The sequence below is a fragment of the Stegodyphus dumicola genome, chromosome 11 (genome assembly GCF_044657685.1).
Source record: "Stegodyphus dumicola isolate Sdum_Otavi_A_Nest chromosome 11, ASM4465768v1".
Taxonomy (NCBI): Eukaryota; Metazoa; Arthropoda; class Arachnida; order Araneae; family Eresidae; genus Stegodyphus; species Stegodyphus dumicola.
In genome coordinates, this window is record NC_140778.1 from 151,737,881 (window position 1) to 151,753,564 (window position 15,684).

General features: G+C 31.6%; 1 protein-coding gene across 1 annotated transcript in view; it reads right to left on the reverse strand.

Moving 5' to 3' along the window:
* Window positions 1-13,473, reverse strand: part of LOC118189452 (heparan sulfate glucosamine 3-O-sulfotransferase 3A1-like) — a 218,616-nt gene extending 205,143 nt beyond the window's left edge. The window contains exon 1 of the mRNA XM_085827327.1: window positions 12,126-13,473. Within this exon, the coding sequence (XP_085683453.1) occupies window positions 12,126-12,406 (281 nt within the window). The 5' untranslated portion in view covers window positions 12,407-13,473. The remainder of the gene's footprint in view (window positions 1-12,125) is intronic.
* Between the last annotated feature and the right edge of the window lie 2,211 nt (window positions 13,474-15,684).

Consider the following 15,684-nt stretch of genomic DNA (forward strand, 5'->3'; position numbering starts at 1 on the left):
TCAAATAATTTCCATAATCAAAATCTCATTGATTACAAAAAAATCCACTACTAAACTTGATAATTAATTGTTCATTGATATAAATCCAATCCTATGAATTAAAGTCTTATTCGAAACACAAGGCTATGCTAAGTTTTATAATTTAAAAGTCATCCAAGGGAACTAGCCCACAAAATAAAAGTTGTCACTGAATCAACACTATTGACTTTTCTTATCTAGGTTAAGCAGCTTTTAGTTAAATCAATAATTTACTATGGAAATACGAAACAGAATGAAAATTTTTAATGAAGTGATTTACGAATTAAGTAAAGCAAATGCATGCGAAGCATTAAAAAAATTGCATCAATACACCAAACGCAGCCATCACATTCATTAAAATCGAACTATTTTGCAATTGGAATCTGTGATTTCTTTCTGAAAACTTGTTTATATTGTAAAATTAAAAATAATAATTAATAATAATTAAACATAAATCTAATAACCATTGTTTTCGATACCTTCGTTCATATTCTTAGTCTCATTGTTATCTTCCAGTTACTCATGTGTAATTACTTGTAATGATTATGCTGTATAATACAGCAAATTTTGCCGAACGTGGACTTGCGGAACACGATTCTGCGCATGGGCGTTATATTAATTGCCTCCATTTAATCTGTCCAACGCGAGAATTTCAATTATACGCAGTGAGCTGCACAGCGTTCGCCGCGTTGAGGAATCCTCTCTAATGAGGTTTGAAAATTCATTCATTAAAGAAGTCAAACATTGCTTGCTCAAACATTGCTTTTGCTTAGAACAGCAAAACCCGAGTTGTAGAGTTCTCCTAATTTTAGATAATTCTCCAGGATTTTAGATAATTCTCCAGCTGAAGTTCTCACAACAATGAATCCAAATGTGGAGATTTTCATCATTCAATTCAGAAATTCATTCATTCCCTTCCACCGAACACCACTTCCTTCATCCAACCAATGGATCAAGGAATCATAAAAACATTCAAAGCCTATTATGTTATCTGCAAAAGGCCTGTTAGGTCAGACGCATGTTTACGTCTTGTAAAGCAATTGACGAAGGAAAGCACGTCGCAATAACGACATTTTAGAAGCTATTCAATATGCAGTTCTATTCTATATGGACACTGCATAGAAATGATTAAACTCGCATGGGAACAAGTGACTTCATCAACAATGAATGCTTGCTAGCATCAGCATCAGCGCTGGCCAGAAGCCGTCAACTAGTATACAATCAATACAAACCCTTTCAATCAATAAAGGGTTTGTATTGATTGAAAATGAAGCCAAGGAAATGGTACAAATTGCAAAAGCAATAGGTAGTGAACGATTTTGAAACATGGAAGAAGAAGAAATTAAAGAATTACTGATAATGACGATCGTGATTTGGCAAATGAAGAATAGGACGATCTAATAAAACCAAGTAGTTAAAAGTAGTGATAAGTCGGTACTACCGAACCGGGTATTTTGTAACGGGTACTTAGTTGTAACGGGTACTGAAAATCGGTACATCCAAGTACCCGTTACTTCAGTACCGAAATCGGTACTTTTCGGTATTCGTTAATCTGTACCGAAACGGGTACTTTTCGGTATTCGTTACTTCTGTACCGAAACGGGCACTTTTCGGTATTCGTTACTTTTGTACCGAAACGGATACTTTTCGGTATTCGTTACTTCTGTACCGAAACGTGTGCTTTTCGGTATTCGTTACTTTGTAACGAAAATATGCGTCTCTTCTCGGTATTTCGGTATTCGTTACTGGAGGACCGATGAGGGTTCAGCTCACTTCGGTTTTGGTTCGAGGACAGTAGTATCTGGTTGTATTTGCGAAATGGTGATATGCGCTCGTTGTGTCCATGAATGGTCTGCTCCTCAGACACTTCTGTAGTTGACATGTTTTCTGATATTCAAAAATCTTACTCCGTACAGATAAAATCAAACACATGGTGACGTGGCAGAGATCCTCCAGTGCGTAAAATCGTTAGCTGCGTATTTCGGTACTCCAAATCATTACTAGGGCACTTCGGTACTCCAAATCGTTACTAGGGTACTTTGGTACTCCAAATCGTTACTAGGGTACTTCGGTACTTCAAATCGTTACTAGGGTACTCCGGTACAGCAAACCGTTACTCCGGTATTTCGTTACTTCGGTACTCCAAATCGTTACTTGGGTACTCGGTACTTGAAATCGGTTTTCGGTACTTTTCAAAGTAACGGTTACTTGAGTAACGGGTATTTTGTACCGGGTACAAGAATGTACCGAAGTTGCCCATCACTAGTTAAAAGAAGCTGTACAAACAACAAGTTAAAATAATTTTCAAAAACGGCACAGGAATTTGCAATGGAGAAAGAAGAAGACACTATGTGAAAGGTACTGAAAAAACTTTGCATTCCTTACCGCGAAACGTTTAATGAGTTGCATTAGACATTGTTTTAAATAAAACTCACCAATTACTTAAAAAATAATTGTTTCATATACCTACTTATTAAGCAGTAATAGAAATCCTTTTAATTAATATTTGTTTTCTTTTTCATTTGCAATAATATTTAGATTTGTATAAATTATACATACCTTCTTAATCGGAACTATACCTAACCACCGTTATTTCTATAGAAAGTTAGCTCTGTGGAATGCGAATTTGCCGTACGTACAATGTGTTGATGACTTCACGCCGCCTTCGGCAAGGGTTTACTGTGTTATACTGAAAAGGGGATCCCTGAGGAAAACCATTCTTTTAAAACGGGTCGATGGTAGAAACCGTTTGCTAATTCCTGGATTAAATAGATGATCAGTTTTTAGTTTCAGTCTCTGCAATGGAGTCAAATAAAAGATGATTGATTGATACGGTTTAATTATTTACATATTTAAGTGTTTATTTTATTAAAATGTACCACAATAGAAGATAAAGGATAAAAGAGCAATAGAAAGTAGTAAAAACTCAAAATCTACTCGCAAAATAATTCTTTAAAAGATCCTTTTTCAAGTGATTATAAATAAACTTGAAACTGAAGTTATGAATTACAGTTCTTTTCCCTTAATTTAATCGCTTCTGTTTATAATCAGTGAATCATTCACTTTCATGGGATATCACTTTATCAATTGCATAGTTACATTAGTTTCAACTTTATCAGCAACCCCAATTTTCAAAAGAGTTATTTTATAAGAATAGAATATAGAAGTATCACAAAAACTTACTATTTAAACAATTTAGGGACTGTTTTATCAGTATATATTTAAGAGAAAGGTGAGCAATAACAACTCCACATTCCCAAACCTGAACTGTTGCCATATCAGCTGTACTGAACTGATAAGAAGTATTTACAATGGCGTCACAGACACAGGGGATATTACGCGCTATCTACCTTGGCGTTTGTTTATTTTTTGATACCAAGCGAAGGAACTGAATGACTTTTTATGTTGTAATCTTTTCACTTCATTTTTGGTGACAGGTTTTTGTGACAGAATGTATGCACAGTCCATTGTGACTATCGCCAGTTGTCAACAACATGTGGCTTATATGTATATTTATATTTCGAGACTTTTATGCGGACATAATTTCGTGCTCTCTTCCCCAGAATTCTTGAAATAATAATGCCGCTAAGTAAACAAAGATGTAGGGGAAAATATATATACTAGGAAATATATATAAGGAAAAATATATATACAGGACTTCTCCTAAAAAGCTGTATTCAGTTTCAAATTATACCAACTTTTAATTAAAAATTAATATAACCTTTATGCTAATTTCCGATTTCAAGGAATCTTTCAAACTGTGTGCAGATATTTAGTGTAGTTAAAATGGGCACTGTTGCGAAAGCACACGTTATAAAATCGTTTTTTGTGTAGATGAGACGAATCCTAAATTCTCTGGAATCCTCACCCAAATCTTTCAAGGTTCTCAATCTGTCGTATCCTTCAAATTAAAATTATGGGATGAAAAGAGAAGGGGTTTTGCCTTAAACACAGAGGCAAAACAAATTTAAAAACACATTTTCTTTTCAATTGTAAGCATATATTTATTAAGAAAATGAAAACGAAATTTCGTAAATGAAGTACATTGCTAAAAAAAAAGGGAAACATCTGAAATTTGAATTAAAATTACAATTTATCAAACTTAGCTGAGTAGTTCAACTGGTAGAAAACTAGAGTCACGGGTATGACGGAGCGCTTATATACGAGTATCACGGCACGAAATAGCAGATTCATCTAAACTTAGTAAGTTATCTTTATTCAATTGAAGACTTCATTTCGAGAATTTTCGAGAAAGTGCAGTGCACTGATTTCTTAAAAATTCCAAAGGATTTCTAAGGAATGATGACATTCAGGACCATCATAACGAGTATAGGCGAACAAGTTAGAAACGCATTCTATTTTAATGAATGTTTTTGTCGGACGTCAATAAAATGAAGCTTGCGAGAATTTCGATGTGAAATATTTACTGGTTTTTTAGGCAAGGTTTCAAATGAAGAAAATAGAGAGAAGGTCCGAATTTTTGAATCTACAGTCTTTAACAAGATTCGCCTATTTCGAATGTCTCATTTGTCGTTTACAGAATAAGGATCCGAAGCGCAGGAAGACTGTAAACCTCCGGATCCACCAGCGGTTGAGAGGTTAAGTCGATAAACGGGCTGACTGCATAAGCTTTTTCGTGTGTTTCCCCATGTGTAACGTGTATACAAGCATGTTTCCCTTACCCTAAGTCCTCCACGGAGGCATACCTTCCTTTAGGGTCGAGTGCTTTTCCAGCATTAAATAAACCAAACCAATCAACTGTAAGCATCCACTTGCAGTTTTTCACATTAATTTCTCAAAAAATGAAAATTTGCGTAGTTTTAGAGTTGCATATTACAAATTTAAAGTGTAGAAATACAAAAAAAAAAAAAAAAAAAAAAAAAAAAAATTATTAAGGTAATACTATATTTTAGAATAAATTATTTAGATGAATTAAAATTCAATGTGGTTTGGATGATAAATGATGCTGAATGTGAATGAAAATGTGATAAGATATTTTTTTTTTAAATTTCTATAAGCTCTATTCGTAGCATTTATGTTAAAGGTTTAATGAAAGATAATATTAGTTGTACCCATATATATGAAATTATAGTTATACCTGTATATATGTAATAAATAATTTTGATACCTGATGCAGCACATTTAATAATTGAAAAAAATTAAACTTTTCTGCATTCCCCATTAGAGCCGTCTTAAAGTATGAGTTGGGGATAGTAAGAAACTTCGCAAATATAAAAACTCACTGCCTCCGTTAAGGGATTACGGCACAGCCCTCGAGTGCTTTGCCGTAATCTAATAAACCAAACCAAACCACTGATTTAAACAATTTCTTGCTGCTCTTTTCAGCTGGTGTGGTTAAAGGTCGGAAAACATTTAAAATGACTAGTGGCTAGTGATTTTATTAAGACGGCTTTTTTCCCGTTTTCAAACGGATAAATAAACGGAATTTGAAAAGTTGTCAAATTGTCTTCGTGGAATTTGTTGACCCTTCTCGAATCAAATTCAAAACTTAAAACCGAAACGAGCAAAAGTTTAAATTGAAATTCAAGCTAATATATTCGAGTATGAAGCTTGTAAAGCTGTTACAATCAGGTAGTAATTTATGTATTAGCTTAAGAGATTGCATTATCAAAGACATTCCTGTCGGTAGTAGAAACCGGATTATCAGCAAATTTCGGTAACAACTGATGGTGTAATAAGCTATATTTTTATTTACTAGTTCTCATTTTCAAATTTGTTTAAAAAAATAAAAAAGAGAGAGCTCAGGCTCCTGGAATATTATCAAAAAGGACTTTCCAGTGAAGAAGTTTGCACGAACTTTCACAACATTACTTACGCATTTAAGTGCTATTACAATATGTGCCCAACTGAGCTGTTTTATATGTATTAATGGGGTAAAGAAACTCAGTTTTCCCCCCGAATTATATAAAGTACGAGCAACTATTAGCAGAGTGGATCTCTAAGCACTGAACGGTTGAATGAGTCGATAACATGCATTTCAGTCATGAATGAAAATGAGTACGAGTCAATAACTTCCAAAACAATGTCCATAAAATTGTTTTTCCCAAGGAAACTAGTCCTCGTGCGCTTTGCTACGATCAGTTAATCAGCCAGTCAATGTAAATTATATAAGAAACCTTCCTAACAGATTTTACTTTTACTGGTTTTATTATTTATAATATATTTTAATATAATTCGTCTCGGCTTAAAGAGAAGAATATTTATTCAAATGTAATCTCTCCTTCAGAATGGATCTTTTTAATCTTGCTTATCTGATAAACTGTGTATGAGTCAATAACTTCCAAAACAATGTCCATAAAATTTTTTTTCCCAAGGAAACTAGTCCTCGTACGCTTTGCTACGATCAGTTAATCAGCCAGTCAATGTAAAGTATATAAGAAACCTTCCTAACAGATTTTACTTTTACTGGTTTTATTATTTATAATATATTTTAATATAATTCATCTCGGCTTAAAGGGAAGAATATTTATTCAAATGTAATCTCTCCTTCAGAATGGATCTTTTTAATCTTGCTTATCTGATAAACTGTGTATGAGTCAATAACTTCCAAAACAATGTCCATAAATTTTTTTTTTCCCAAGGAAACTAGTCCTCGTACGCTTTGCTACGATCAGTTAATCAGCCAGTCAATGTAAAGTATATAAGAAACCTTCCTAACAGATTTTACTTTTACTGGTTTTATTATTTATAATATATTTTAATATAATTCGTCTCGGCTTAAAGTGAAGAATATTTATTCAAATGTAATCTCTCCTTCAGAATGGATCTTTTTAATCTTGCTTATCTGATAAACTGTTTACAGAGCTGCCACTGGGACCGGTGCAACCCGCGCAACCCCACAGGGCAGCAAAAAGTGTAACGCTGGTCCTGCTGTCGTATTAACGAAAATAACACACCGAAGAACAGATATTGGAAATACTCTGAAAGTATCATGCTGTTGTATGTTTTCCTTCTTGTGTACATTCCTTGCCCAAGGCTTTTTCAACCGAATCATGATCCTAGGGCCTTGCAAGGCTCCGAGAATTTAATGCTCACTAGAAATAAATTTGCCAAAATATAGGCTTCCATCCTTGCGAAGTGACCATCGTGTCTATACGTTAAGATGTTATAGCCTTTGTCTCTTATTTGCATTTTTTTTTTTTTTTTTTTTAAGTCCCGATTTGAATCCCGAAGGACTATTAGTTTCGTTTTGGCATTTTGCGTCAGACTCATAAATGTCGGTTCACTTTTCAAACTGTTGCCACAAAATGTTAGAGTCCTGCATTATATTTGAAGAAATTAAATAATGAAAAATCTGCATAAATGTATGTATATTTCTCGTATTGTGATAAGACAACGGTACATAGAGTCATCGAATTTTGAATAACGTAATCCTCCAACGAATATGAGCATGTGGAAGACCAAATTTGAAATTTGAAATTTGTTTTATGATCGATTTCCTATTTTTTAAAACTTTGACGAATTTTTGATTAACAAACTCAAGGATTTCAAAGCGAGCAATGGCAACGTTGTGCAGAAAAAACATTTTTATCTCCAGCGCGTGAGTCTCTACATCGGAAATTCTAAAGATATGCTCGTTTTAAAACTATTTTGCGATATTGCTGTTGCACTGGATCTTATGGTTTAAGTGCGAGGAACATGATATTTAATAAAGAAAGGTAAAACACAAAATGTTAAAAAACGCTTCTTTGGACGTAATTTAAAATCTGAAACATTTCAGATTTTTTTTTTTTTTTTTTTTTTAAGTTTGACTATAAAACATAGCTTAAATTAGTGATGAAATTATTAGAATAAGATACTAGGAGTTTTAACTAAGTTATAATTTATACTGAGTTAAGTATGAGTTTGATAATAATTAAAAATGAATATAGTGTTCATTTTGGGAGCGACTTACTTATCAAACCTTACGTCATGCTACATGCATGAGTGTGCTTAAGGAAGATATTCGCTAGCTCATTTGACTACTAGCGGACCGAGCCCGCTTTATTCAAAATTTATTATGCATCCATAAGATACTGCATATATATATATATATATATATGTGTGAGAGAGAGAGAGTGTGTGTGAAAAAATGCGTGCAATGAGTGCAAAATGTATTTGTATCTGAAAAGAAAAAATTATAGGTTCTATGTACACCTGAAAAAAATTGTATAAACACATTTCAATATGAATGAAATCATTTCCATGTACATCTGAAAAAAAATTGTACATGAATGAAATCAGTTTTTCAATAGCGTTTCGCCATTTTAACCATTCACATTTTCTTACGATTTTAATCAGCCGAGATATTAATTAAAAACGCTAATTTTCGTCCTCATTTTTGCTAGTGGCAACAGTCTTGCACGCCGGAGATAAAAATCTGCTGTATTTCGAAAAGTGTTGCCAATGCTCGCTCTCAAATTGCAGAGTTTCTTAATAATTAATGAGATACATTCCGATGACTTCATTGATCACGTGACTTATGTATACCTTTTATAAACAAACAATGTAGGTGACCTCAGAGATCACGTGACTTATGTACAGCTAATGCAAATAAGCAAGGTCATTCTTCCTTTTCTTCTCTTGCAGAATGTATCTCATTTCTAAGTTTCACAAAAAAATGAAATAAAAACAGCATAATCAAACATCAAATAAATTATTCCCAATTCCAAAAATACGTTGGGAAGCCATTTCGACTATTATCATCTTCGAACGACTTTAATCAGCTGAGATATTAATTAAAAACTCTGAAAACGCTAATTTTCGCGCTCATTTTCCCAATTAGCAACAGTCCCGCGCGATGAAATTTTATTTCGAAAAGTGTTGCCAGTGCTCGCTTTCAAATCGTGGCCTTTTAATAAAAAGTTTGTAGGTTTCACAAAATATAAAATCAAAACAGCACTGCCAAACTTAAAATATATTATTACTATATGAGGTTCTATATTCTGACGATGAAGAAAGCACGCGATTGCATGTGACGTCACTGTATGTCGAAAAATCTTTCGTTAATGTTCGTTCATTTTAAATAAATAGCTGCTGTTGGCAACTTTTGCTTCAGGTCAGGATAACTGACACGGTATGTTACTGCCATATTAATTCGTTTACTGACAATTGACAATGAGAAAAAGTTATCATATAACATTAAATTTAAATCATGACGTCATACAAATATTACGTATTAAGTAAAAAACTTTTGTTTCCTGGTTTGGCAACAACAAAATTATTACTCCAAATGGGCTTTGTCACTGAAGAACTATTGTTTTCGTTTTGCGATTTTGCGTCGATTCACTATGCACGGCGAATCACTTTTCAAACTGTTGCCACTAAATGTTAGAATCCTGCATTATATTTGAAGATATGAAATAATGAAAAATCTGCACAAATGTATGTCTGTTTCTCGCATTGTGATAAAACAACGGTACATAGAGCCATCGAATTTTGAATGACGTAATCCTTCTACGGGTATGGGCATGTGGAAGACCAAATTTGAAATTTGGAATATGTTTTATTACCGATTTCATATTTTGTAAAACTTTAAGAAATTTTTGATTAACAAACTCAACGATTTAAAAGCGAGCACTGGCAACACTCTACGGGGGGGGGGACCTTTTTATCTCCACCGCGCGGAAGTGTGTATCGGAAATTCTAAAGATAGGCTCATTTTAAAATTACCTTGCGACATTGCTATTGAACTGAAATTTATGGCTTAAGTGCGAAGAACATGATATTTAATATATAAAGGTAACACACAAAACATTAAAAAAACGCCCCTTTAGACGTAATTTAAAATCTGAAGCCTTTCAAATTTTGTTATTTCTTACGAATTGTTTTTGTTCCTTGGAAAGAATGAACAGATTTCATTCATACTGAAATGGTTTTATACACTTTCTTTTCAGGTGTAAGCAGAACTTCCGAATTTTGCTTTGGCCGTAGCCCGCTAGTTTAATAATAATCTTTGATAACATCTTTAATAATCTTTGACATATTCAAAATATTCAACTTTCTTCGAGGAAAAAAGTTAACATACTACGTTTTAGAGCAGACTATATTACTGTAAGCCTAATCAAAATTTATTAAATATAAAAATCAGACGGCGTAAGAAATAAAAAAAAAAGCTACCCCCTCCCTCTTCTAAAAAAGTGAAAAAACGCAAAGTTTGATTAGAATTGATTTTAACAGAAATGTATTCTATGTAACTACGAAACAATTTAATTTTTTCATCTGACATAGCAGGTAACATAGTTTTGTAATAATTTAATTTTACAAAATTCAAAAATACGCATATACACAAAACACTAGAGATCAAGAATGTTTCTAATTCTTTTCCATATTTAAAGCAGCAGAAATCACAGCAGCTAAAAGCATTTTCTGTTATGTGATGGAATTATAATGCAGGAAATTGAGCACCTGAGTTGTTAGTTTAGAAAATTAAGCTAGCACAACGCGATATACTACTCTAAGCTCTTTTATCTTGTTTTAATATAAAAAATATCGGTCAGTTTTAAAATAGCAGCAAATCTTTTGTTTTAAGTTGCTACTGAAAATTCCTTGTCAAAAATATCTTCTTGTTTTTGCTCTAAATATGCAAATTTCCAAGATTGATAATAACAAAAAGAGTTTAGTTAATATTGTTCTAAGTAAAATATTTATTTTAGGAGCCTTACGAAATAAATGTCTAATCTATTTAAATATACATCTTGATCTTGTAAATTTTGTTTGGCTTAATTCACTTGAAACACTATTAAACATTAGATACACTTTTAAACAGAACCATTTTAAGACATTTATTACACTTTGGAAGAGAACCATTTTAAGATATTTATTACACTTTTGAACAGAACCATTTTAAGAAATTTATTACACTTTTCAACAGAACCAATTTAATAAACTAATTTTTAAAATTATTATTTATCAAATTAGATAAATGAATTATTTAATTATTAAATTTAAAATCAGATAAATTTTTTAATTAAATTAATAAATTCATGTAAGTTTGTTTCTTTACTTTTAAATACATGCTAATTTCATGCAATAAACTGAAAAAAAGCAATTCAAGATTTTCTAACATATTTGCTATCTGCTTGGTCAGCTAAAAAGCAGAATTCAAGGTTTTACCAAGATGAAACACATTACAGGAATACTACTCATTACTTATTAATTATTACTCGTTATTTTTCTCGTTATAATGTTTTTTTTTTTTTTTTTTTTTTTTTTTTTTTTTGTATAAAAAAAATGTTTTCTATTAGAGTCTTTGATACGTAGAAAGTGTCTATAATATAGCATAGTTAACTCTATTTTTACACGAGTTTCAATGTTATTTATCATATTAAAGCATATAATGGTTATCATCTTTACAGTTATAGAAAAATTCATGCGTGTAAATGGGTATCTTAAGAACATTTGAAATGATATGTACATTTTTAATTCCACAATCGTAAATTATATACTATAATTATCAGCAGGTTGCTACGATTACATGAAAACATTTACTCATAAATTATGGGCTCATTTATTAAAATACTAGCAACAATATTCCCAATTATAACCAAACCTATAAAGCTTAGCGACTTTTGAGTTCCAGAAGAGCTCTGTGTATGCGAAAGGTTGTCTGAAGAACGTTTGAAATTATTTGTTTTTTCTTTGTTTTTAATGCCATAATTAACTTTTATAGGCTAGAATTGTTATTAACATGACATGAATGCATGAAAAATCTATCTATAACTTACAGATTCAGTTATTAAAATAATAAAAATAATCGTTTTTGGTTATAATGAAACGTATATGGGCTATCGTTTTATAAGTCGTAAAAAGGCTCCCTTTATACATATGAATAGCACCTTAAAAATATTGAAATAATTGCGCTTTTTTTCCTCATAAACCATTATTAAGATGCCGTTAATTCTAGTCCTTAATTCTGATATGACTGCATGAAAAGTAACTGCAATTTATGCATTAATTTATTAAAGTAATAGCAATAATATTTATGAATTTGCTACAAACAAAAGACATTACATATAATGTAGTATATATTAGCTCTTATCAAGTGCGGAAAGCTTTTATAACTATTCTTAAGCATTTAATTCCAAAAAGCAAAAACTGTACAATACCTATCTTCCTTGCCGAACAGTTCCGTTAGTGTTTCGGCTGCATCGTCATCCTGGTCGCTCCTCGCAGTCATCCCGGAGTTCTTTTGCCACCGCTCAATCCTTTGCATTAACATCCTTCGTCTAGAAGATACATTCCAAGATCTATCTTTTCTGTCCAGGACAACAGAATTTTGAAGTTGCATTTGGACATCCAAGAATGCAACACATATTAATAAAAATAATCCAATAATTGCTAGGAAAATCCTCCAGAGAATTCTTCGAATACGTTTATTTAAAAGCATGTTCTTTGGTTAGAATTTATAATAATAAGCATCCACAAAACTAAATCACTACAAGTTGTCATCCCAGCTTTAAAGCTCAAAGTAAAATGAACTGTGTTGAAGAAACATATCCTTCAAAATTTACTTACACTTTTTGAAAACTTGTTTATATTTATCTAAAATTACTAATAATTCGTAATTCGAAGTAGACAGAATCCAATATATTTCAGGCGACAATAAAATTACGTATGAATTTCAGATAATTTGCAATAAAATTCTGTCAGCAAAAATTTATATCAAGATGCTACTTAATAGATTTAAAGTCTATTGTTTGGCAATATTTAATTTTTATAAAAATATGTTTCACGAAGGATTAAGGCACTAGGAAATTTTCGTAGGAACTTGAAACATTTTAATAGCACAACAATTCCATCATACTTGTGAAAGATGTAATAGTATTTGTTTCGTTTTGAAAATGATTAGCAACATCAATTGTTCTGCAACTGTATATTGCTGTGAAAGGTATCAACAATAAGCAACAAAATAAAATTTTAAACAAATTTCATGATAAAAATGTAGCTCATTATTCAAATGAAATTCTGGAATTTAATTCTGGAAAAATGTGCAACTCTTTTATAAAGCTCAGTTTTTTGACAGCATCCAAAATCTGCATAATACATAAATTATCACAGGGAACATGTAGCAAACACAAGTGTAGATATTCAAATATCGTATAACTTCATTGTAAGTTTATTTTCCTTTCATGAAGTGAATTAAAAATAATGTTCATAAGTTAAATTTTCAAGCTGTGCCTAAATTAAAGGTGTTTAAAAAAATTCATTTGAGCTACATTTAGTTACAGAATATTAAATCATAATGCAAAACATATGCATGTATTTTCGGCAAATCATAAATCTCTAAACTCATGTTCCTTTGCAAAAATTACCCTTTTCTTCGCAAAAGAAAATACATATTGCAATGAATAAATTCCGTACTCTATTTCTGTTTGCCGTAGCTCCATTGCCATACCGTCAACATAATACACATGCCTCTTTTTTCAGCTCGACAACTCGCATGCATGCTCGCGTGGCAATGAGCCGATAACGAAGCTGACGGAAAGGTTGCGCTGACATTAGGGTTGCCATAAAAATACAAGCAGAAAACTCTCCGACATTTCGCCAACTAGCCCTCGAGAGAAATCGTTTCTCCAGCATTTGATGCATTGCGGAAAGATCTGAAGAATGATGCTATCATCTCTGAAAGCTGCGGAATTTAAGGAAGTGAAATTAGTGCTTGTGCGAAATAAATTCCTGATATTATTCTAAAAACTTAAAAGAATGATAACAATGCATTTTTGAATTATTTCAAACAAATTATTTCTAATGTTTTAATAGTTAATGAAGCGAATTTTATCAAATAGTTTTGCTAAAGAATTTTGAAAAATTTATTTTTACTAAAAATATACTTTACTAGAATATTTTTCATATTTATGACATTCTTCTTTCAGGTGGCAGCACTTAGCAAGCTTTAAAATGAATCATTTACAACAGAATTACTCAACTCTTCTTCCCTCGCCAAATCATTTTGATTACACGAAGTTTTTTAAGACTCTTTAATTTGGTTTCGAGGCAAAATACGTGAATAAAAATTCGCTTTGTGGAAAATTACAATGCGTTAGTGATCACATTGCTCAGACTTATTAAAAATAACAATTATTTATTTATGAAACATTTTCAAGGAAATCTCTCGCAGGATACTTGAGACTTTTATTAACTTCGAAGCGGGTTTGGTGTCCTGGCGAAAGAAGAATGTTTCCATATTAAGGAAATATCTTTTGCAAGACCATCCATAGAAATGAATGCATAATTAAGTCTTGAATAATTAACGTTTTTCTTTTTTAAATAAATGCGTGTATTAAATATTTAGTAAATAAATGTTTGCATCTGCATCTAGCGTTAATTAACGAGGAATGATATCATTACAATCTCCACCCTTACAATTTTTCACTACTTTTAACATTTAAGTTTTAAATATACGGCTTTGTGTTTCATATCTTTCATTCTTTTGCTCTTAATTCTTAAACTAACACAATCTAACTAACTAGTACTTGAAACTGAATAATCGTAACTGTCTACTTTAAAACTGTTTCACTGTTTAAACTTAAATCTTTATACAAAGATCCGAATGAAAATTTTAAAAAATATTGTCACGGATTTGGTATTAAAATAACTAATGTTAGTTGAATTATCAATTAAATGGTTTTATTTCCCGCCCAGTGCAGCGCGTGCCGAATATTAAAAGAAAGCTAAGCAGGGAAACTGAAAATACAAGAGCGCGTGCATTTAACATTTAATAAATATCTCCTTTTGATTTCGAGAAAGTACTAGAAAATTCTCGCGCGCGATTTTAAAATCTTATAAAAGGAGGAAAACCTCTCAATTCGTGGTAGTTACTTAGTTTGTTGTTGTTTAGAAAACAGCTCTTGTTGACTGTAGCGAATTCGCGGATTAGCTTTCTTTAGCTGTTTTGAATTAAGTTCTCTTGAACGTTTGAGTAGTTAAAAGATAACTACTGTGAGATATTGTAATACTGCACGAATATTTTAGGAAATTTAAGCATATTTGTTGCGATAATAATAAATTTTTGTTCATTTTTCATCGGACTTGTGCATTTATTTCGTAACGAACCCGTACGCACGCAACAATATATAAAAAGCATAAATACCAAATTTTTTGCAGATTACAATTTTTTTATTTTTTATTTTAATTTAATTTTGCTTATTTATTTGTTTATATTTTAACTTTCTGAAATTTTAATATAGAAATTTTCTGAAAAAAGATTATATAATAAATATGTAAAATAAAAACTCAATTTTAATCGTATTTTTAATAAGGAAATTCAACCTCAAAGTTACATGTAATTCTTTAATATACCATACCACATCCTATACCATAAAACCATACCTATTTATATTACTGTTACGAATTTGGTATTTAAAAAGCTAATGTTAGTTCAATTAGAAATTAAATGGTTTTATTTCTCGCGCAGTGCAGCGCGTGACGAATATTAAAAGAAAGCTAAGCCGGAAAATTGAAAATACAAGAGCGCGTGCATTAAATAAATAAATATCTCTTTTTGATTTCGAGAAAGTACTGGAAAATTCTAGCGCGTGATTTTAAAATCTTATAAAAGGAGGAAAACATCTCAGTTAGTAGTAGTTGCTTAGTTTGTTGTTGTTTAGAAAACTGCTCTTGTTGATTGTAGCGAATTCGCGGATTAGCGTTCTTTAGCTGTTTTGA